We start from the raw sequence: 25,027 nt of genomic DNA on the forward strand, positions 1-25,027 counted from the left end.
ACATTTACTTTTTGTTGTCACACAAAGAAGAACAGAATTACATACAAAGTTGAAGCAAATCAGACAAAATTTAACAAACCGTGTTCAAATATCACATGGAAACAGATTTTATCTTCTCGAAGCCAAATATCAAAACTTTTGTTCTATTGATACATCAGCAAAAAGACAGTGACAGAAAATCCAGCACCAAAAGATGAAAGGAATGTGAATGGAAGCAACCACAGGATTAATAGCTTCTTACTTCTTTCTACGCTGCAAAAGTTACAGGATTTGGGGCATAATACTTAGGATTAATTTGCATTTCCTATTTCCAAGAAGTGCTGACAGCTACAGAATAATGTGACTTTTAATATCCCCACCCCAAGTAACATGCCTGCATGTGTAAAACTGCTATTAAAAGTTAGTTTTACTGGTAAATATGGATAAGGTTTATAAATCTTTTCTTTTTCCTGTAAATGTCATAATAAGCCTGATGTACAGTAGAGAGTGGATACTTGAGTGACAGGAAAATACAGTGCTCAGTATTTGAAAGGTCTTCGGTTTCTGTAAGTGCTTTGAAGTAAAGAAGTGAATGCTTGGCTGCTTGGCTCAGCTTCAGATACAAAGAGCAGCAGTTGTTCACACAGCTCACAGAAACACAGTTAACATGTCTAGAAGTGATAATTTCTGTAGTAATAGCAAATCTTTCACTAATATTCTTGTGGTAATAGTGTTCTGTTATTTTCCACTCAGCTAATTGCGCACTGTCACTGTAGCAGCCACTAACCAGATTACACAATCTAAGTAAAATCAGCTTAATAACGTATAAAGTGAGCGCACCATTACAGCTCCCTTTCAGAACACACAGAACAGTACAGCAGAAGACAAAACCCATCACAGCTGCTGGCAGCTCTCAGTTAAATGTCCCCACATCAGCCAGGGGAATGCTGAAATTGAACATACGGTTTTAATTCCTATTTGTTAAGGATTGTTTTATGAACATATGTCTGCGTTAATAAATTTATAATATCTCTGAGCTGACAATACCACCAAATTCAATGCATCTGAACAGTGTTGAGGCCCCATGGCTCGGTGCAGTGTGGGCAGTTCTGCACAGACCAGTGTCTCTACTTGGAGCACCACAGCACCCTGGACCTCAGTTTGCATTCCAAGAATGGTGCAACAATGCTGAGGAAATTCCCTGCTGTGTACTGTGTATATGGTTAAGCAGCAGCAGAAACATGTCTGATGGAAACACATCAATCCCTTCTTTGAGAAGGCACAGACACCTGAATGCTTCCGTCAACTGAATAACAGTTGCCTTTGACTCTGCTCTGCACCAGCAGCCTGCTATCAACTAAAGGAACTGGTTGCTGCAGCTCGTACAGCATGAGAAATGAAGTTTACTATGTACGTGTGAGCTAGGCATTTGCATTGATTCATAGGTGATTTGTAATTGTCCAATTTAGCAATCAGTAGATGTTTGCAAACAACTTGGGTAGTCTGTTGGCTTGCTGATGTACATGGTAATGTAAATCTATAGCTGGCATTAGTTTGCACTCCTCAGCTGTCTTGGAGCTGCATCAGCATCTCACAGCAGAGCCCCAAGAAGGGAGTGAACACAGCTGTCCTGCAGCAGGCAGGAGCCTTACAGAGTCTCTGTCTCTCCTTAGTCATTCTCTTCCATTCTTCTCTTAGCACAATTTCTTTCACCTTTAAGCTAATTCTATTTGTTCTCACCAAGTGACTGAGCTCTTGAAACACCTTTTAAACTTTTTTTAAAGTTAAAAGTTGTGATATTTGTAGTGCTGTGAATGGTGCATGCCCTGACATCATGGACAGCCAGTCTAAGACATGCTGTGCACGTAAAAAGTTGATCTCCACTACGGATAGACAGACCTCTTCTTGGGGGCAAGTTACCCTGCTGCTTTGCTCTCAAGGTTTTTGTGCTTTCCTCTGAAGTATCAACTACTGCCTCCTATTAGGGAAAGATTCCCTTTGAGATGGTCCAAAGACAATCCCCCGAGTTTCAACCAGAAGCACATCGTGCCCTTAGATTATTATCTATCCGCATCATTGTTCACAGACTTGTTGGCACACAAGGGAGAGATTGCAACATCCAGAAAACTTGTGAACGAACAAACAGCTGTGCATCAGATGCAACCTCAAGTACAGCCTAGGTAATGCATCTCAGATGAGGAAATAAACAACAGAGATGTTGTTGGCAGAAAACTCTCTTTTGCCTTTCTTGGGTTGACCATTATCATAATGTCAAATTGCTTGCCTCAAGTTTAGCCATGAGGATTGCCAGGGGGCAGGTGCAAAAAGGGAGGTCCCCAAAGTACTGCTTTCGGTGTCACTCTCCTTAGAAGATTTAAATTAAACTGTTCATTTTAACTTCCATCTAAACAAAAATTGCTTTGTGAGGAGGCTGGGGCCCCACTTTTATCACACAGAGAAGCTGCAGGGAGCTCCCACTCAGACAGGCTCAGCAGTGGACACTGTGCAATAGCAGCTAAAACGAGGCATCCTTCCCACCACATGGAGTCGTGGTGTCTTTCTAAGAGGCTTTCAGAATTGCCTGGGAGCAGGGGGAAACAGTCCTTCCGTGTTTGAAAGTAAAAGCTGTGATAGCTGAATATTTTTGCTAAACTACTCAACTGTTTTCCACAGATTTATTTGTAAGATTCTTATCTAAAACTGCGCAGCCTTTTTCCTGAAAAGGTTTGTTTTAATGATGCACCACTGATTCTCCTACCTGATGCTAATACTTCTCACCTCACAATTCAGATGAGTGCTGTGGTGATTAATGAATGTCTTTAAACTGGAAAGTGCTACATGTGTGCTAATTGTTATCTGCATATACACACAGTTCTGCTGCTTTCAAGGGCAGAACATTCACATGCCATTGTAATGGGAAAGCTTGGAAAAATGCATATTGATGCACAGGACTCTTATCCACTGCAGAAATGTATAATGGAAGAATAAATTAAAAGTTAGATGTTTCAACTCATTGTGGCGTGTTCTGGTGAACTGCTCCCCATCCATTTAATAAGTTCAGGGCAGCTGAAAATGGAGTTTTGATTGGAAGCTGCTTGCAGCCTTATCTTCTTGCACTCTCAGTAACACTAACAAGAATTATAAAAAAATTACATCTTTCTGCCTATTGTGAGGAGCACAGTTGAAACATGTGGCTACAAATGCAAAGTATAAGTTGAAGGCTGCAGATTTCTGTGAAACTCTCTGGGGTTCTGTGTGCACCAGTCCAGAGCTCCCATACAAGGCATCCTTCTCCCTCATGCACCTGATCAGGCATTACCTGAAGAAACTGTTAGCTGATGCTCCACTAAGATTTTTCTTTCTTCTTTTCCTTCTTTTTTTTTTTTTATTTTTTAAAATTTTTATTTTTAAATCCAATCTATCTTTTAAATCATGGGATTTAACTACAAACAATATTTTCAAATGAGGACACTTGGTTCACATGCAGCAGTTGGTGCCAGCTGCTCTTGCAGCTCTCTGACCAGCCTGGGAATGCTCATGAAGTACATGCTCAGCATCTATAAAACAGTCGTTCCCATTCACTATGTTTACTCTCCTAGGACATGTTAATTAAAAACAACTGATTGAAAAAATAATTACAGTAGAACAGAGATGGGAAAAGCCTAGACCCATAATTTGAAGATCTCTAAAATTGTGTTTCATCAAGAGGTACTAATTTTATTAGAGGGAAGAGGCTCTCTTTCCTTCTTGGGTTCACTCTACATTTGCTCTTTGCAAAGATGAGTGAACAGGGAATGACAGTAGTATTTCTTCAGAGTTGTATCTTTACATGTGGCCTTCTGTCAGTACATGCTTCCATCTAGCCTTCATTACTGCTGCATCGTGAGATGTCTAAACTAAAAGACTATGTGATCCTGAACACAGATGTCCTATAGGATATGGAATAATGTAAACATAACTGTTAAAAACTGCTACTGTAGCATTTCTTGCACTAATTAAGAACTGGCTAGGGACCTTCTTTCTTGATATTGCCTTTACTTCAAACAAAAACATTTCAACAAATCACAAAGTGAAAATGGTTTAGCATTTTAAGCTAATAATAATTGTTTTAGAAGCCCATTATTTGCTCAAGGGTATAATTCATTCAAAAAATGACCTGAAACTCATCATTACGCAAATAAAAACATAGTTATTCGGGAATGGATGTTTTAAGGGACCGTCTTTCAAATTATGATCATGCATTTCTTGCCAGTTCACATTGCCAGCAGAGGAGCAGCACTGCTGACTCCAGCTCAGGGCTAGGAGACACTTCAATTCCCTGCTTCTTCATGGCCTTCCTGTATAATCTTGGGCAAGAAATTTACTTCATTCCTTTCCTGTATAATCGGGGTAGTAGAATTCTCCTCCCCATGGGCATTCAGAGAGTGTAAGTAGGTTAGAAAAAGGTAAATGTTTACATCAGGGAGCTAAACACAATTCCTAGAAAGCGCTGACTGCGTGGTTTTACAGAATGATGCTCTGATTTTGGTGTCGTACCAGCCTTGCCACGGGTCATGTGGTCCTAAGTACCCATTTATCCAAACCTCTAACTATTTAGTACGGACACCTCCTGCAGTAAACTCAACGCAGAGTTGTTCATGTTCCCTAATTGCTTGCACATAACAGCAGTGGTTGGAATTATAACACAGTTGCTCTGAAGGCTAATCTTTCCCTAGTCTGGCTCCACTGGAGCTTTATAGTTAGTTTTGATTATTAAAATGTATATATGTAGTAAATATATGTGCAAAAAAAACCATCCATGCATCCACATGCATGTAACACATATAGATGGAGTTATGCTAGCACCTACATGGGTTCAGTTTTGCTAGTGCTGAAAAATGTAGTTTCATTTTCTTTTGTTTTTACTTTTAATAAAGGGAAAAATAATTAAAAATATGCAGTTAACCTCTGCCATCATTTTTAACAGACAGTAAAGCTGCATTTGCCTATGTATAGACAGAACATAGTGATGCTTAGCATTCATATAAGATACAAGCATCCATCAATGTTCCTGGCCTCAAGCCTACCTCTGGCTGCTTTACACACTGAATAAACAAACATAGTTGCCACTAGATAACCTTATCAGTCAGTTCCAAAAATGACTTCACTGGAACTATAAAAATGGTATTCTTTTTTGGTGCATTTTAGAAATTTAGAAAACAAATACCCTGCAGAGAATTAAAATCAGCCATGGAAACCATGAAAAGCAAATGAAGTTGCCTCTAACACCAAATGTTCCAGGCATATCAAGAAATCTAAAGATTTTTCCTGGAATAATTACTTTGAATCATCACCTTTCCACAACCCATCCTCCCTGCAGGCTAATGTAACACAAGCTTTCTGTACCTAAAACCTCTTCTGTAAATAAAGACTACCTTCAGAACCCTTTACACCTGCTCACATTTCCAATTAGAAATACAATAAAAGCAAAGTGACTCCAGCAATCTGTTGCTGTTCTCCAGCCGGGGTCCTTGTGTTAAATACTCTGATGATAAGATATGTGGTCATGTTTGATGGGAACCAGTTTCAGTGCCTGCACTTTAATGGACCTTACCACATGTTACCAAAAAAATGTATGGCCAGCACACTTGCATGGCAAAAGCATTTCTTTTTATTAATACAGCAACTGGCACTACTAATGTATTTTTGTTGTTGTTGTTGTTGCTGTTCACATTCTTTCATCTATTCACTCCTTAACTCTTACCAGAATGGGTACTGGTTCCAGTGGGACTATTTGTGTGCTTAAAATGAAGTATTTGCCTTAGGACTGTGTGCAGTCAGAGGTTTAGCATCACACACACGGTGCCCATCTGGGACTGACTAGTGCTGCTGCTTTTTCCCTGAAATGGCACATAACTGCAAGTATTAGAGCCAGCCGTGAGAACTGCAGAACCGAGCCCAGAAATCTGCTCATGGTTCCCTGGGGAAGAGAGGCAGCAGCTCCAGTGTCCAGTGTTCCTGCAGCCAGCCAGCTCACTCCATGCACTCTGCCTACTGCTGCTTTATGTAGTCCCCTGAAAGGTGGCCCAAGCACCGTGACCAGCATTTCTCTTTGGAAAACAATATGCCCATGGAGCTTTTCCAACAGGCTGTGTAGCAACCTGCAGTGCCCCACTCTACTACAACTATTTTCCTCTAGGCTGAAGTAGTAGGCAACTGCCAGTTGCTGGTCACTCTCCTCATGTTTGACATGCAAGGTGCTGCACGTGTAATCTTTTTTCCCCACATTACCTCACTTCATGGTTTTCACATCGCTTAATCAGTGCAAAATAAAAAGTGACGTACAGTTCACTCAAAGAAAGGAAACTATTAAGAGGATTTCTCAGCAAATTACAGTCATGGCATGATCGTTTTTCCCAAGTTATATTTCTGATGATGTTCTGCATTGTACTTTCAACATGTTAAAAACAGTGACATATAACCAAAGACAAACTGATAGGGCTGGAATTGACTGGATGACTGCAATTAACTTACCAAAGAAATACTAAAAAAATCAGTTGTTTGATCTAAAAAAGAACTTCAATCAACTAACGTACCTTAAACAATATATGTTCTGTGTGTTAAGTTTTAGAGGGTTTTGCTTTACCTTTTGTAGGTATATAATGCCAGAATTCCAGACGAGAGGACGGGACTATGAGTGAAGGATGCTCTGAAGATTGCATGCAGTTCTTTTCCTGAGTCCAAACTGGATTGATCTGAGAACAATAATTATGAGGCTGACATGTATGTTCTCCTTCATCTTGCTGTTTGGAGCAGCTGGGCTTGTTGTCTTCATTCACCTGCAAGATCCAGAAGAAATAGTTCATCAGCAGACACCAGGTTAGCATTCCTGTTTCTAGTTAACTCACTCTTACATGTTCAATGTTTTATTCTTGTACCCTTAACATGTTTACATTTTCCACAGAGGTTGCTTGAACACAGGTATGTACTTTTATTTATCTCTTTAATAAAGGCTATTTTGAGGTTAATTGACCACAAAAAAGAAAAAGAAAGAAAGAAAAAAAGAGTTTGCATAAAAAGCAGATCCAAGAAACAATTGACTGATTATGCAGAAATCTTTGCCAAGGTGTACTGGGTCCAGCTGGATGAAGTTAATTGTCTGCTAAAGTGGGGACTGACTTCTGCTGCCAGTTATACCACTGCAAATCTGGAATTGAGAAATTCTGTCAAAGTTCAACTCTGAGCACACCCTTCCTTGCATATAGTCCTTATATATTCAGTGTTTCATAGAGATGCAAGATAAGAGATGCATAAAATAAGTCATGTAAGAAGCTTAAAATATTTGAAGATGTATTCCTTTAATGTGCATAACTTCTATTACATATTTCAGTTTCCATTCTTAAGTATGCCATATTTTCATGTTACTAACTTTAAACTGTAAAATGCCAAAAAAAAACCCACCCCACATTCATGTGAAAACTTGAAAACTACAGGCTGAAGTAGTGGTTTCCTTTTAAACAGTGCGCATGTAAGAAGTGTGAAAATGCACAAGACTTCCCTTGATTTCCTTACAGTCACTTTTTCTTTGACTAAGGCTGCCATGAAGGCTGGTTTAGAGCCTAGACAAATGTCAGCACCGTTATTTCAGCTCATAATAATACTCCTATGCGCAGAGGTTCAGTCATTGTGTTTGCTCATATATGCACTGAAATTCTCCTCTGACTGAATACGTGCTTTATAAAAAGTCTATTTAACTGACGATTTCATTGCACAGTCAAGGTGACTGTGTATATTTTCAAGATAAAATATTAGTAACATTTTTAAAGCAGCTGAACCCAAATACAAAATTACAGTACGCTTTAACAGAAGTCCTTACGTTATGTGCTGATTTATTTAAATCTGTGCCCAGATTCATTAAGCACTTACTTCCATGTCACTAAACAATCTATACTTTAACATGTTGATTAGTTAGTCTATTTGCACACTGATTTTGAAAGCAGACACTCAGCTGAAACTGTAGATATAATGAATCATCAATGTGTCACAGAAAGCAGAGAATTAACCAGTCACTTCAGTTCTGTTCTAATTTGTTTTTGTATACTTAGATGCAAAATAATTTACAGATTAAAACTGACAGTACTGTGCATATTCATTTGGAATCAGTTCTGCTATGAGCTCTGTATGTTAATAGGAAAATAAAAAAAAAATCAGAAATTACACATCCCAAATTAGCCATACAAGCTCACAGGAGCAGCTTATACAATTTATGCCCCAAATGGTGATTGCACAAAATGCATAGTAGAGAGAAATCACCGAGATATCTCTACTATTGAGGTGCACACTGTGCAGGGCCTGCCTTTCCACTTAATAAATGTGTTTTATGCTGAAAACAGACTCTCCCTCATACTGTTATTGGCCACATATTTGGTGTGGTTGTACCATAACCACATCCTATAGGTTGTGATCATATCTCCTTCAGTAACTGCAGGGGCCCAAACCCCCAAGGATTTAGGACAAGGAAAGGATCGTTTCCTCTTTTATACTTTAAATGCTATTACCAAAAGCCTCATGCTAACCTGGTGGGTTGGAAACCCCTGGCAGAAGCAGGCAATGGTCCAGTTGCCCCATCTAGATCTGCTGTGATGGTGAATCAAATTCCTTTTCTAAGACAAAGTAGCACTCCTGGTCAGACAGTCCCTAGGACTTAAAATATATTTCTGCGCAATAGCTACCCTGTTCTCTGAACAGTTTTCACTGGTTTTCCTAAAGACTTTTATCCTGTTCCCCTTCTCCCCCCATCCTGCCCTCACTAGTCACTTTTACCTAACTTGCAATCCCTGAAGTTTCCTTTCTGTAGGTCACTTAGTTCCCCTCCCCAAGCACTAACAGCATCCTTCTGTCTGAATGTTTGACAAGAAGCCAAAGAGAACAGTAATTCCTGAGCTCGATTCTCAGTCACATACCTCTTGAACTGCTGAGTGCAATATACTGTAAATTATTATAGAGGATGTAACTTTTGAGTGGGACATCCAAGCACATTTAAATAACAGCAAGTTTGAACTGAGGTCCTCTTCCCTTCCCTCCCTGCTGCACTCCTTGATGTATTCAGTAGCTGTCAGTAGGGTTCTTCATAGCTACAAAATGAACAGCCCAGCAACACTGTTGCTGCCAAAGGTGTGCGATCAATTGCTCAATTCTCACATTCAATTACAATTTATGTTAACAGGAATCAGACTGCACCGTTGAGTAAAAGGTGCTCCATACAATTACTCTTATTTCTGTTTGGCTGATTTTCACGTGCGTTAAGTGCTTTCAGCTCATGGTGGACTCTGAAACTCCTCACCTCTGCTCCTTCTGAAAATGATACCAGTTATCACTAAAACATACTAGGAAGCATAAAGGACATAGGAAAAAACAGTCATTCACCTCATTACAAAGAGAGCAGACATATTTCATTGCCAGACAGCCTCCTGTGAAAACCTGTCAATCACAAGAGACGTTTTGGTGTGCTGAAAAGGATGCTTCCCTTCCCCTCATCAGAGCATTTCTCCTCAAAGGGGTCCTTTTCTAATGGAGAGCAGATACTGCTATAATTTGCTTGTCTGATTGCTGCCTCAATAGAATTGAAAAAATGCATGTGTCATTAAGCTACTTAGGACAACAGATTTTGCATGGCAGAGCTTTATTGGATTAGCCTTTGGTTTTGCATTTCCCACATAGTTACTGTGCAGCAAAGTGCATTTGCAGGGGTTAGAATCTTCTGAGGAAAGCTACAGAAAAGTCAATAATGTTTCTTTTGCACTGAAAAGCACCATAGGAGAGTTTGTGTTGTCCAAAAGGGCATTTTTCACTGTTAGTACATTCAGTCATCTTTAATTTAAGACAGTACAACTTATGAAACAAGATTAATAAAAATACTTTGGTACTTCAGCTTTATCTGTCTGTTCCGGAAATTGCTCCTGATTGTTTTAGTCCTAGTGAGCACGATGGTGAGACCTTGATGTACTACTTAAACCAGTATAAAATCCACAGTCATAAAACTTTAAGTAATGCTTACATTACTTTCACTGAGCAAAGTACTCCTGACAGTAGCTGTTTGTGTTGATTTGTTACTATTCATTTATTCTTTCCCTGTGCTTCACATTGCTACCTAATTGTGATGCTGTACTGAGAAAGCAATACCAAAGTAATTTTCCACAACATTAGTTACAATTTTCTTCTGATCTTTCGAGTGAAACAATCCCATCCTGTTGGCTTCTGTGAGCATATAAACCTTGATTACATTTATCTGTTGGAAACCAATGCTTACAAAGTATATACGCTCTGGATAGTGGGCGTAGAGCCTTCCTTGCTGATTGACAACCATTCTGCCTGTACAGTTTTATTTATATAAAGTGTATCAATCTGAGCAGATATATTTATGACAGACGGCTATTTAGGGTGGGCAGAACAGATTTCCCAAGCCAATATATAAACTGCCGTGGATATTCCTATGGTCATTAAAGGACAATAACTTCACTTAAAACAGACGTTTTCTGGGCTTCCATGGAGAGTACTGTTATTATGAAGAACGAAGGGTGAAGCAGGAGAGGGGGTTCAGCAGTGAAATGAATGAGATACAGTGTTACATCATACCAAAATGTAACGCTGTCCTGTATATGTGTGTAAAACTTCGCTTAAATGGAGACAGTAAAAAAAAAACCACTGGGGGAGGGGGGAAGGAATAAAGTTAAATACATTTGCACATGGTGCACAAGGAAAACTTAATACATACATTCCTACCCTAACACAAGCAATTCTTGCAAGTAAAAATCTCCTTTCCTTGATAGTATATTAAGCATGCAAGAACTTTACAGCAAGTAAATGTTCAACCACTGCACTGCTGCACTTGTGGTGGAATCATTTCCAGCCAGCAAGGGGCTTGTCCAGACCCTGTGGCTACCAAGGCATAGAGACGTAGTCCCTCTCTCTTAGGATTGACGAATTGGTTGGACGAATGAGGGTCTTCATAGCTTTGTTCTGGGCCAGTGCAGTGTTTGAGATCGCCAACACTATGAAGAACTAGGATTTGCAATAGCTGAATTTGGGTGGTACAAGAAGGGATTACTGGGACAAATAAAATCAGTAGTGAAAGAAGAGTCTAGAGGCTGAAGGCATCTTGACAGCTCAGTGCTGGATTTCTAACACCTATGGGAACTCCAGAGCTGCAGAACTGACAGTCTATGGGCTGGCATGTGGTCTTGAATACAAAGTGTGGAGTCACGAATCATAAAGAACTGCTTCCCGTATGCATCATGGATACAATACATCTAAGTGTACTTAGGAACACACTCTGCACACTTCAGCCAGAAACAAAAGGATATTTGAAAATGGTATCTACTTTTGTTATAGAAAATATAGCCAAATGAAAAAGAACATTAATATTTCTGTAAACCTGCACTCAGACAGCAAATTACTCCCTATGAGGTGATTAAGTCTGTGGGAAACAGTTAATGCTTACTCTTTTTTTGTTGTTTTAGCCATATGGTTTCTGACTTCAAAAACCTCTAAGCTTTCAGTTAAAACTTTTAAGGTGAATATATACAGATGCACATTCCCATGGGAGCTGGTAAGAGGATTTTCCACATCTTAAATGTTGCAAGTTTGAAACTCCAAAAAGAGTGAAAACAGAGAGTAGAATAGAAATGGGTTTGCACTCTGTACCAGCATTTGAAAGTCAAGCAGGAATATAACTACGCCTGAAACTCATCTGACTTGGATTCTGCAGAGATTGCTCTCTTTCCCTCATTTACCAATTCTGAACATAATGCTGTCAATCCCCTTTATTTTCTGCTTTACCAAGGGTATGTTGGGATGGGGAAAGAAGGAGAGATGACAGTCAGAAAGGCCTGCACATCAGCGCTATAGCAAACCTGATGGCACAAGAGAGCAACAGTGCATAAGTCTTCTGTATAATGCAGTAGCCTTAAACACCAGTATTATATCTGAACTGATTTTTCCTTAGTTACTTATTCAGAGCACATACAACTTCCTAGTCACAAATTACAGGCATATACACATCTCTACGTTAGCAACAAATTTGCATAACACTTTCCTAGTGCACAATGTACCACTTGTTTTTTATACTGGAAACTTTTTTAAAAACACAATTGAAAATGAACTGGCAGTGATGTATAATTTCAGAAGTAATTTTCCGACAATTTATAACTTGCTTGTCTTTATGAACTGAGAGCCATTTACTCTGCATCTCAACTAACAGAACCAGCAGAAACAGAGAACAAAAGAATTTGGTACAGGAGGCAGGTGGGCCCTGGTGATGCACTTGTCAGGCACGAGTGCTCTACTGTTAATTGTGTAAGGCTGGATTCCACAAGCTTAAGAGCAGTCACATCCTCTGAACTTCTCTAGAAAGGAATGTGCCTGTAGGGAGATTAGATCCTAGCAGTTGTTGGGAGTAAAAGGAAATGATCTCCTTTTCTACTGAGGGAAGGCAGTTGAGATGGAAATGTGGTCTTCTGAGTTGGATACGCTGAATTTGACACTCTCTTTTCTGTTGCTTGAAATGGTTGTGTTTTAGACTAACTGTGAGCCTGGCTATTTTGAAAATTGGGATGTGCTGGCAGCAGCTTCATCAGTCTAACAGTGAAGGGGAATCAAATGCTGTCCAGATGGTTACAAAAGACACCATGCTGACAGTGGAGTCCTGTTCAAGAGAAATGGAGTTCAGTGCTGAAAGCAATCACTTATCACCTGTTTTATCACATATAACATGTAAAGATTGTCTTCTATACCACTTTTCCTTGTTTTTGTGACTATGCCATCTCCTTGGCAGGTTCACGAAAAATCAAGCATTTGTTAATGTGCCCTATATCAACTCATAACCTTTTTGATTCTTTTTCTCCCTCCTTTTATTTTTTTTTTTTAAAGTTTATGTTAACATGGTTTCAACAGCTGAATAGTCAATAGTGATGTCCTTTAAAGCAAATACAGCTCTCAGCTATAACTTGCAGGCCACCATTTCCAAAACCAGTAATTCCTGTCAACCATAGTGCTTCCCCAGAGGCTGACCCAATTGCCTGTGCAATTGGGATGTAAGGCTTCTGTGGTTCTTTCTGTCCTGTGCTACTGCTCAGACATTGCATGTTATTGTGTTAAGCCAGGCAAGTCGCCAGCTAAATGCTTCTATTCCCTACTACACAGGGGGCTTCTGCAGGGAACTGAACGTACCTAAAGACTGCAAGATCCTGCAACAAAAATGCAAGACCAAAGCATTTAGACTGCAAGATTATCCCACAGACCTGTGACTGGCAGCAGTTATAATCCCACTGCAGTGCTGCACACACATTAGTTGCCTGAGCTCATATCCAGTACCCATTTATTTGATGGCATAAAGTCCCTGTCACCTAATCCCAAGTGTATTTATCAGTATAAAACCAGAATGATGCAGTGCTAAATCAGACTCACATAATACAGTACAGTTCCCACTTCCACAAATTTCCTTATCCCCCCTATTTCTGTGAGTATGTATTCTCAGATACTGACTGGTTAAAAAAAAGGTTTGATAGTTCTTTTCAAGCCTACTTTAAAAAAATGTCAGAAGTTGACACTTCTTTGTTGCGTCTGGCAAAATAAAAAGTGACCTGCCATCTTAGAGCTGCATTCGTTCATGGCACTTGGCAACATATCACAGGCAAAACTCAGCAGCACTGGGATATGTCAGAAGACTCCAAGAATGGCAGCTTTATGAAAGTACATTCCAAGGGAGCAAAGCCTGTATGCTTCCGAGATTCCCTGAGAAATTTGCAGGAGCAGTACAGAAATGGGCAAAAGTTGATCAACAGACCCTCATATCACCTCTAAACACTCACTTGGATATGAAGCTATATCTAAGTTTCCATAGGAAAGGTATTGGTAGTAGAAAGCTTTTGGTTTGCTTGCTTTTTAAAACCTGATACACTGTGAGGAGCTTAGGTAAATTTAAAATACTTTCTGGATTTTCTAAATTTTGTGTGATTAAAAAATGTTTTATAATATACTGTGTACATTTCCATTCCTCAAAGTTAATAATGTTCCCCTAAAAGCTTAAAGAAAACTCCTTCTCTCCAGTAAAATCATCCTTTTTCATTTAGTAAACATTAATTTTCCTCTCACAATTCTAGTGAAGCTTGAAATTAAAGGTGGCTTTCTTCTCTATTATGGCTTTCTTGGTGTATCAGCATCAAAACTGTCAGTTACCTACAAGAGCATAAAAAGTCAAACAACTTCTTGTGGGCATCATTATCATGTTTCTGAATTAATGGTATAATTACTTTTGAAAGTAAGTGATTGGTTTTGGATCTGTCACCACTTAACACATGTAAGGTGATTAAATGATTTAAGTCATGCTCTGTATAGGTCCTATCCTACAGCAGTAAAGCACTTTAGAACCAACCAAGTGGATTGACTATTCGGTCTCCTCAGACACCTGAAGTGCTTTGCTGTCTGAGAATCAGATATTTTGCATCACATAGAATGAGGTCCCATTTTTGTCCCTTTTTGCTTTTAGCTACTTAAGGAGAACTATGATTAAGTAGAACCTCTACATATTAAGACAATTCAGACATGCTCTTTCCCTCTTTTTTGTCAGATTTGCTACCCATTGGCTGTTCATACCTACAGAAATTGAGACTTGTTGGGCTTCTGTTTTTGCTTTTTAATTGTAAACTGAACACTTTATCATAAAAATCTTTGTAGGGACTGGCTATATGATGTTTACTCTTTGTAGCACATTAGCCAATCGATCAGTGTCTACAGACTTTGGATATCCCTACTTTATGAAAGCAAAACATGCTATACTACCCTGTATGTATGCGTGTACACAATGAGCAGTGCATGGGCTGGGAGAACATCAAGGGATGTTAAGCCCCCTAATGGAGCACTGGGAACTGAACAGCTTTATGAGGAAAAAGAGGAGCAAAGGTTATGAATGAAACTGCTCCAATGCCCTGCTCATATATTCTATTTCTCTACATGTCTCTTTCATGGAATCATAGAATAGTTTGGCTTGGAAAGGACCTTAAAGTGCTAGTTCCAAACCGCCACCATGGGAAGGAGCACCCTCCACTAGATGAGGCTGCTGAAAGCCCCATCCAAGCTTTCCATTTAGCACAATGATACGCCAGTTACACAAAGCCCAGCACTGGGATCTATGTAATGATGACATAAATATTGCTTGGAAAAAACGAAGGTATATTTAGCTTTAGAATTATTTTAGGCTTAAATTCTCAGGCATCTTGGGATGCCCTGCACCTGCTGTAGTGATTGCCTGACTTTCAGTCCCACTTACATGGAAACAGAGAAGACAGACACGTACTTACTCTTGTTGCCAGGGGGAGAAACCCTACAAACCTAAGCACAGGAAACTTGAAGTTTGCATGCTGGCTGTTTGAAAGGGTGGAAGTGGCTCCTTTTTTCAAGCTGTATGTAGTGCACAGTGGCCAAGATCCTATATACTGTTTCTCAGATTGTTTTGGTTGTTGTTTGGTTTTCTTTTCTTGACTTGTTTGACTTGAGTTTATTTGTTAATAAAGTTCTGTGGAGTATAATGCCTATAAGTCAAACCACAGGAGAAATTATAGACAGCAATCACCGTCGCTTTGTGCAAACTGAATGCAGCTTTAATTGGGTCCTCCTAATTGTGCATGCAGCTGCTAGGATAAGCATGATGATGCTTATCTCACAGAACAAAACAAATTCCTCTCATTACTCATCTGTAAACAAATGAAAAGGTAGGTATTCAAGTAGCCACAAAAGTACATGTATATACTTTCAGGCAGATACTACAATTTTTGTACAGTGCCAAGCAGAGTAAAGCAATTCTGTGCTCATTTTTACTTTTACTTTGTTCATCATAATTGTTTAAATTTTTTCTTGAATACTTTGGTCAACTTGAACAGGGCTGGGATTCAGAATGCCAGAACAAACATGGGTACCTCAGACAATAAGTTCACTTAAATGGGCATGGAGAAACACAGGGAATGGCCAAAATTAATACTGCAAACCAATCAAGAGATTTTCTATAAGCTGTTAAGATGAGACTTGACCTATTCATTTAGCTCAAGAGATGTTAGTAACTTGGAAACAGGAGGCATCCTTAAGTCACAACCTAATTAAAATTCCAGCCATTCTGCATCTATAAGCTGCTCATTTTCAAGCTATTGAAGAGAATTAAGTTCATGGAGAAAGTATGAAGCCAGGAATTGTTTAACTCATATACAGTGATGATGTGTTCAGTCCATGTTAAACCAGCAATGGTATTGTCTCCTCCATAGGCATTTCTCACCACTATCTGCACTGCAGTAAATACCTCAGAATGGCTCCTGGAATTACTCATACTTAGTAGGAGAAAAATAAAATGAACCATTAGCAAACCATTATAACAGCCTTCCACCACTAGCAAAGAAGAACACATAAGTGGGAGAGAAACAGAAAAAAAAAGAACAAAGGTGTGTACAGCACACAAAGAATGGTAGTGAAGGAGGTATGAGATAGAAACACTGATATCACTGCCTTCACTGTTCTTCATATTTGAAATTATTTAATGAAGTTTATGAGTTTGAAGGGTTGGAGTTGTTTTGGTTTTTTTGTAGAAATGAAATCCAGAGACCAGTTTTGCTACATATTTTAAACACTAAAAAGGGAAATCAAATTACTGCTAGAGCAAAAATGCTTAATTAAATTAGAACGTAACACAAAATTCACTGCAGTTTTATAATTAATGTTAATAGACAATAGGCACAGAATCAGTGTGTCTGAAATTCCCAGGGGAACTAAAATGGAGAGAGAGGAAGTGGTAAGGAAAGAGAATATTTGCTACATTAAATTCACAGTAGTTAACGAACTTAGAACTTAAATTTTTAAAAGCATTAAATGCTTCTCTTGTACAGTAATGATCTAATCAGATCCAGCCTCTGTACACAAAACTGTGAGAGCCAACACCTTCTTACTGTCTTAACATTTGCCAACCGTATTTTTCCTCTTGCTTATTTCTAGAGATCAAATTATATATTCAGTATATTCTGATTGTTCTCTGCCTTTTCCTCTAAAGGCACTGGCTTCATTTCTTAATTGAGACCCAGTGGAGATAAGTTCACCGCAACACAATTTAATGAACTATGGAAGAGTTACCTTTAAATGCATGAGTATTCAGCTGCATGACAGAAAAAGAACATATCCTAGGTGATGTTCCAGTAGACAATAATTAACTGAGACACCTTCTAAAATAATACCATCCACACAAAACAGACTTTTCCCCCAGAAACTGGACAACACATAAAGCAAGTTAATAAGCCAAGGGCAATTCCTGAAAGGAGCTTGGTGGCACAATTTCATTCTTCTGTGAAATCACAGATTAGGAAGGGGAGACCTGCAGCACAGAAGAGTGAATTTTACTCTTTTTCCTCTCTAACTTCAAAGGCTGAATTGAACTTGATTTTCTCTTTATATTAGTCTTGGCTGTGCCATCACCATCACCCATTCCAAGTGTGCAGAAGAGTCTCCTTTTCGCTCCAAATGATTTTGAGCAAAGCCAAAGCCTGCCCTGTTTACTGCAGAGATCTGAGGAGAAACGGATACAGCACTGGCTCCACTGCATATTTTGATTATTACATTTTTTGCTAAGGAAAAAGAACTATGACTTTTAAATGTCTCACATAATATAGCCTCAGGAGCAGGGCTGAGCAGGCTGCAGTCTCCCTCTTAGCAACATGGCAGACTGCACACTGTTGTCCTCCTTCACCTTTGCTCATCTGAAACTGTCTATTCCAGCCCTGTAGCTGCCTTGCACAGCAAAAGCACACATCTGTCTCAGTGCTTCTATACTTTTGTTGCAATGTAACATTAATTAGATTTCAAATTCCTCAAATTAGGGAGTGTGAGGCAAACTCTGCCTCCTGCTGAGTTCAGAGAGGTGCATTTATATGAATTTTTACAGCATTCAGCCCGCTTTGATTGCAGCCCTCCATACCACCACAAACAGATAGTAATGATTATAACAGAAGATGTTTCACAATGAACTGCTGATGCTGCATTTCAGGAATTCTGAATATTTTAATCTTCATGGTGCCCACCTTTTCTGCCCTTTTAGTAACTAACCACTGATGTGAAAAAATTTAAGGGCAGATAGCTAATATTCCAAGAGGAACCCCATTTGCTATGCGAACAACTTTAATTAGCAAGAAAACCATATTCTTGCAATTACTTAGAAGCAAGCACACCGACACGGGCCTTACCAGTGGCAAAATATTTACCATCTCCTGTCTCAACAGAGAAGGTGCCCAGAGTTAAAGGCTTACCTTGGGAAAAGGAAATCCTAAGTGCACACTAGATCAGTTGCATGTAATGACTGCATTTTCTTAGCCTCGTTACATGAGTCTGTCACTGTATTTCCTTCATCTAACAAGCTGAAACTTCCTTTGGCAGTAACTTCACACAGATCTTGTGAAGGCATGGCTGTGTCTTGCTGTGCCCACCTTCTCCACAGCCTGCAGAGTCTGAGGGATGCAGCAGCAGGCAGCCTGGAGGGCTCGTTCAGGCATAGAAGGCCACAAGTCATTTTTTCTGACGGTGTTCCTCTATCACAATGAGGAGAAAATTGGTATCGACAAATAAATAAACACACTCTTCCATAGCTGAAGCCAACTCTCTTCGAAACAGGAACAGATGGGGATAATTCTTGCTAGGGCCGCTGCCACAGACAGAACTCAGAGTCCCACAGCAGCTGAAGAGCAGGGGCAGAAAGCAGCAGAGCTCAGCCACCACCACAGCCCTCACCTCACAGCTGGGAGCTCTTGGGAGGCCAGGCCTGGCAGAAAACACCCCCACGAAGCACCCAGGAAGAGCTGTACACTCTACACTGCATTTTCCAGTTGTGTTCTCTCTTCACACTGGTTTATCTTACAGTGTTAAAACATTCCCTCTCCCTTAGCAGTAGGCCTAGGTAGTGCCTAATGAACTCACTGAAGATAATGGATTGATTTCGCTGGTTCGTTTTCTCTGCCACAGGTTTAATTATCACACAGTTCTCTGGGCAAGACTGGATCCCAAGGACGACAGGGTTTTCTCCCCCTCAGCACAGAAGCAGCAATAACAGCAGCCTCCCTCTCTGTCCTGGCAGCGGGCACTGCGGTGTCAGTGTCAGATGCAAGCTGACAGGCCAGCAATACCTGCAGGACTCCCAGAGGCAGGGAATGCAACACAGTGCTTCTTCAAATCAAATTTGCCATGTAGGTTATTTATACTGAGGAGAAAGAAAGTTTTCTAGTTTTACTCTTTGCATTCTCTGAACTTAATGCATTTCAGATCATTTTTTGTTTTGTTTTTTTTCTAATTGGAAAGGCTTCAAGCTTAAGGTTGGATGTAAGAAAAAAGTCATTAACAGTGAGGATGGTGAGGCAGTGGAACAGGTTGCCCAGATATGTGGTTCATGCCCCATCCCTGGAGGCTTCATCAGGCCCTGGGCAACCTGATTTTGCTGTGCGCATCCCCATTCATTGCAAGGGAGTTGGACTACATGACTTTTAAGGTCCCTTCCAAATCTAAGGATCCTGTGACTCTATTAAGATAAAGATACAAACCCTTCCTGAAGCAATCTAGTCCTAAACAAAATAACATCATTAAACACGTACAGCAGTAAACCAGCCAATGCCCAACAACCATCAGCTGCACTGTAGGAGAGATGACCACATGTTGCACCACAGCTGAGTGAGCACCTGCCCACAGGAGGCTATTTTCAAAAGCCAACATCCTGTTTATACTGAAATATATATGTAAACTAATATATGCTAAAACACACGGATAAAGACTAATGAACTCCAAGATATAACCTCACAATGTTTATCCAAAGCTTTATAGAGAAACTAATAGTTTTTTAAGTGCCACACAGATTTATTGAACTGAAAAGAATATTAACATAATATGCTAATGAAATCTGCATTTAATAAGATATATATCCATTCAAATTCTCAGGACCTTTCTGTCAGCGCAGCATTTTGCAAAAATGAACCATCGAGGCAGCAATTTAATCTGATATAAAATCAAATGATCCATGTTAACAAGACAATTAAGTAACTGTCTGAAACTGAGGCAAAAATTGTCAGAAGTTCACCAGATAAAAACTGGTTTTGAATAATGTGAAAGTATGATTATACAGCAGGCAAACAGAGTTGTTTCTGTGATTAGAATAATATAGGTGGTAAATTAGATATCAATTTTAAAATATAGTAATTATGGGAAAGCCTATCTCAGGTGCTTCAAAGAAGGAAGCAAAACTACAAATTACATATTAGTTGCATTGGCCTTTGCAGAATCCAGGGTGAATGCAATACAGGGAAATTAGCATTTGGAAATTTTATTTGATGGCACTAAAATTGAAGGTTATGATAGATGCTTTTTTCTGGACATGGCAAACAAAATGATGTGCCACGTACTACTACAAGAGGCTTGGTAGGTACTATTAGAACAAGATATTATCATGCAGTATATACTTGTCACTAGGAATTGAATCTTTCACTTAAAATTCATTAGCTTCTAAAAATATAACCAATTGATGATACAATGTAGGGATTTCTCCCCAGCAAAATATTATTCTAGAGGCAATCCACACACAGTCTTGTACAGGTCCCCCATAGCTGCATTTGTCAACATTCCTTACACAAAAACAACCCAGACGCAGGATGCTTAGAGATGCCAAGCAGCCAGTCTGTGAGTACAGCTCTGATACATTCATGTTCCTGCCCCTCCATGGTGCACTTTAGTGCAGTAGTTGCCAATAAATCAGTATGGTCTGTGGACCTCTGAAGTCAATGGATTATTTTTAATGTAATGAAAAGGTCCAAAAAACTGGTACAAAATGTAAGCTTACTCCAAACCGTCCTCAACATAAAGAAGTCCATACTTGCACAGAATAGTTTTAGAGGTTTACAGACTAAATGAAGGCAGAAACTACTGCTATAAGGGTACCACTGCCAGAAATGCTCCTAATGCTATTTATTTGGTTCAATCTGCAAAACAGAGGTGGTGTCTCCAAAAGAAGAATGAAGTAAAACCCAGCCCATCCTGAGTGTGTACTATTAGAGGTGCTCCACACCAGATATATTCACTCATACTGCTAAAACCTTGTGTTAACTCCTGGGCCAGCACAGGACCTGCATCAGCAGTAAAAGAACGTGCAGTGCACTTAATGGCCTTTTTTGCAGCCTCACTCAGCTACAAGGGGGAAAAAAAAACAACAACAAAAAACAACACAGTTTCTACAGAAGTCACACCATATTTGTTTTGTCTCTACTGGGGGAGCTATTGAGAAACATATTAGATGTACTCCAGGTGCTCACAGCCAACCCATTTAACCCTCTAGAAAATATAAATCTTCTGAGTCTCTTCTATTAATGTTTAGCTATGTTTTTGGAACAAAAGAAAGGTAAAGATTTACCTGGGGAAATAACAAAAGCTTTGGAACGCCCAGTTTGGGTTAAAATTCAACTTCCCCCATGGACAGCCTCTGCTCTCCCTGCTCCAAGCTGCAGCCAGCTCCAGACACCATCCCACTTCCCAGTATCCATGCAAACCCTTCTGGCAGTGGGCATGAGCAGCCAGAGGCAGCACCCCGTGCTCCTGCTGGCCAGACCTTCCCACTCCAGCACCAGCACTTCATTGTTCCCTGCAGGTTCCAACCAACCTCTCAGCCTTCAACCTCCTGATCCACTGGAGACACAGATCTTTCTAGGATTGCTTTACCCACTCATATATAAATACCTAATTCCCTCAACAATTATGTGTGCTCTTACTGCATGTGAAGACTCATCTACCTGTGTCCTTAGAAAAAAACGCCTTAGAAAACCTGATTCAAAAACTACTGAAGTCATAGGAATTATTTCATCAACTTCCTTTGGATTTTGTACAGACTATTCCTCATTCAAGGGTTCATTCAAACCCTTGTTTTTCAGTAGAGTGGAACTCAGATTATAAAAGAAGATGCCCTAAGTTATTTTCTTATTATTGCTTAAAATTGATATTCACAGTGAATCAGAGGCTTTCCCTAGATGCTTCTGATGCTTATCCTCCTTTGTTAAAGAGAATGCTACTTCAAATAACAGAGCTGGTAGCCTCTATTCAAAATCTACCATGCTGCAAAGAATGATGTTGTCAGACAGACCGATCTTTCTCCAATAGCTTTTGCAACACTTTTGTTATGAAGATATTAAAGATAACAGGGAAGAGAAAAGGAACAGATTTAGAGTCTTGGGATAACAAAATACAAAGTGTGACAAAGACTCACACTGCTGACACCTGTATTTGAAAGAGCTACAGATAAAGTGCATTCATGGCTTTGCAGAAGAATAGGGGACAGAAGAGTAACGTGAGCTGCTAAAATAAATACATTTTTGCAAAAAAAAATGAAAACCATTTTTGAAGAACAGTTAATTGTTTGTTTAATTGTTTTAATTTAGGTCTAATTGTAGTAACTGGAAAGAGCATCGGCCCAAGGCAGCACACCGTGAGAGTTCTCAGCACCCAGCTTACAATGAAATGAATCCGAGGAACAATTAATGCAATAAAAGACTGGGAACGAAATGTACACCTTGGTAACAGAGGTTCAGAGCAGCTGTCCTAGCTATATCATAGAGAAACCATGATTTTAAAATGCACCGATAGTGAGAATCCTTAATTTCATTGCACTCATTTACACCATGATGCAGCTTTTAAGACCAAGCTGAGCTTCTATGTTGAAGGTTTGCAATGTGGACCTTTAGGTGCCATTTTCCAAACAAGAAAAAAGATCCCAGTCTCTGATCATTAAAATTTCGTTGGTAACTCTAAGTGTGGTGGATTTAAGCCAGTGCTAAATACTTTGAAAAACTTAGCAATACAGAAGAGTAGGAATTAAGTCACATAAAGAAGAGCTGCTTAAACTACACAGGGGACCAAGTCCAAGGTTTATTCAGCAAATAACATATTCCCAAAGACAGCTTATGCAAGACTGAAAGGGATTCTTTTAATACATGTCACCACCCTTCATGTCCCTATACTCCAACTAAAAAAAACAACTGTAGAGGTTGCCCTTAGCTCACCTGACTTTGGTTAGATTTCCTACTTATTAGAGTTGGCCATTTTTCTATCAGAAAAAAAAAAAAAAAAAAAAAAAAAAAAAGACAAACACAAAACCAACCAAACAAGACAGCATCAACAGTTCTGTTAAATAAAAATTCCAGTGTGCACCAAGCTGCAATATCCAGAGAAGAGCTGTTTTAGCACACTGATGGGCTGGTTAATGGTGGAGTGCATTGCAGGCTGCCCAAGCTCTATGTCATTTACTCAGTCACTGTTTCTCTCTCTTAGGTACACCTAATAAGCACATTTAAAAGGATCAAAGCACCAAATGGATAATATGCCTGGTGGCACTTTGGTACAGAAGCTAAAAATGCAGCAGAGAGGAAAAAGCTTGTGCCGCTCCAGACCTTGCTGGCTTTCCTATATTACAAGTTGTAAAAAGCCACTGTGACCAACACAGAAAAGTAATTACGCCAATTAAAAGGGTGAGAGTGATAGTCTTGAAGTAGCGGATGTCTAACTTGCCATTTTTAAGTCTTCTAATATAATTTCTGTATTTTTTTTCTTTTTTTTTGCACCAAGTATTGTAGCCTGCAAAATCCTTATAATTAAACACCTATCAGAGTGAATAGCATGAACTAGAGTTGAGGATTTGGTGATGTTATTCCTGTAATAGGATTTGCCTACTAATTGTCACTGAAATGACAGAAGCCTATGTTAATAGAAGCACAGAAATTGCTATGGTGGCTTAGATCAGCGCTCCATCTACCTACTAAAATATCCTGTCCTTAGCAATGGGAGGTCTGATATGAATTAGAGTAAAATGCAAAATAGCCTGCTATGGAATAAACTATTATCAAATAAAGTTTCTTCAGTATTCTCCCTAGTAAAAAGACAGGTTATGCCCTAACACAGGAGCAGTCATACTTCTTAAGAAATTCACTTTAGCAAAGTACCCCAATGTTTTCATTCCTCTTTATAAAATTCTCCCTACTTGACTCCAGAACAGTCTAATAGCAAGCACCCAGTGCCTGAGCTGCTCAGGGCATGGCCGTGAGGCCTCCCCCTGCTCTTCATTCAAATGCTTGCATCATTATGGTCACACCCAGAAAACCCTGGAATTCAGAAACTAAGAGCAAAGGTAAGGAAACTGCAACTGAATTTAGCTGCAGCTGATGCTAGGGCAAACTTGGATCTTTACACAGGCTCCCAAGGAAGATGTGAGCCCCAGCACCTTCCCTAGACATACCAGTCACAAGGAACACAGCACCTCTACCAGGGCCAGCATGGTCCTGCCATGCTACCCTGTAGATACCACGTGCAACTGAAGAGGACCCATAGGAGGAAAAAGAATGGAAGTGGATGATGTCAGAGGACTGACTGTCTGACTGTGACCAGGGCTCAAATCAGCATCTGCCCACAGTGCAGGTTACAGATCAGTCAGCTCCTGGCTTCACTTGTAAGGCGCTATCATTTAATGTTTCACAATTCCTATTTCTTTATATTCAGGGAAAAAAGCAATCATTCAGAAAACTTACACCATGCCTTTTGCAGTATTGCTTGTGTTGCATGAGTAAGGCAAAAATAAACCCTCCAAGCAGTAAGCTGCAATACCAAGTAATTATACTGCAATATACTCAAGCTCTTTCAAATAATTAGTTACTCAAACATCTGCTGCAAATTAATACTGGGCCAAACTTGTCTCTTGGGTAATTCGATGGACTTCGGTACCATTAAGTACGGGATGATCTGTTCCAAGACGTTTACTGTCTGGATAATTTGCTGTTAGTTTTAGTTTTGCACTGCTCTAGCTTGAAATCCTTTTGCAGTACTGCTGCTATTCAATAGCTTCTGCTGATGCATCCACTTTTCCTGGCTTAACTCAAGAAAACTCAAAATGCACACACTGCCAAGGAAATGAATTAATTCAATAAGGACTGCAACATCAACTTGTAATAATTCTGTAACGTTGGAATAAACAAAG

At 39.6% G+C, this 25,027-nt stretch overlaps 1 protein-coding gene across 1 annotated transcript in view; it reads left to right on the plus strand.

Annotated features, from left to right (window-relative positions):
* CHST8 (carbohydrate sulfotransferase 8) overlaps window positions 1-25,027 on the plus strand; it is a 160,454-nt gene that overhangs the window by 34,724 nt on the left and 100,703 nt on the right. Inside the window, exon 2 of the mRNA XM_015874088.2 lies at window positions 6,614-6,837. Coding sequence (XP_015729574.1) covers window positions 6,729-6,837 — 109 coding nt within the window. The 5' untranslated portion in view covers window positions 6,614-6,728. The remainder of the gene's footprint in view (window positions 1-6,613; window positions 6,838-25,027) is intronic.

Source organism: Coturnix japonica, chromosome 11, assembly GCF_001577835.2.
Source record: "Coturnix japonica isolate 7356 chromosome 11, Coturnix japonica 2.1, whole genome shotgun sequence".
Lineage (NCBI taxonomy): Eukaryota > Metazoa > Chordata > Aves > Galliformes > Phasianidae > Coturnix > Coturnix japonica.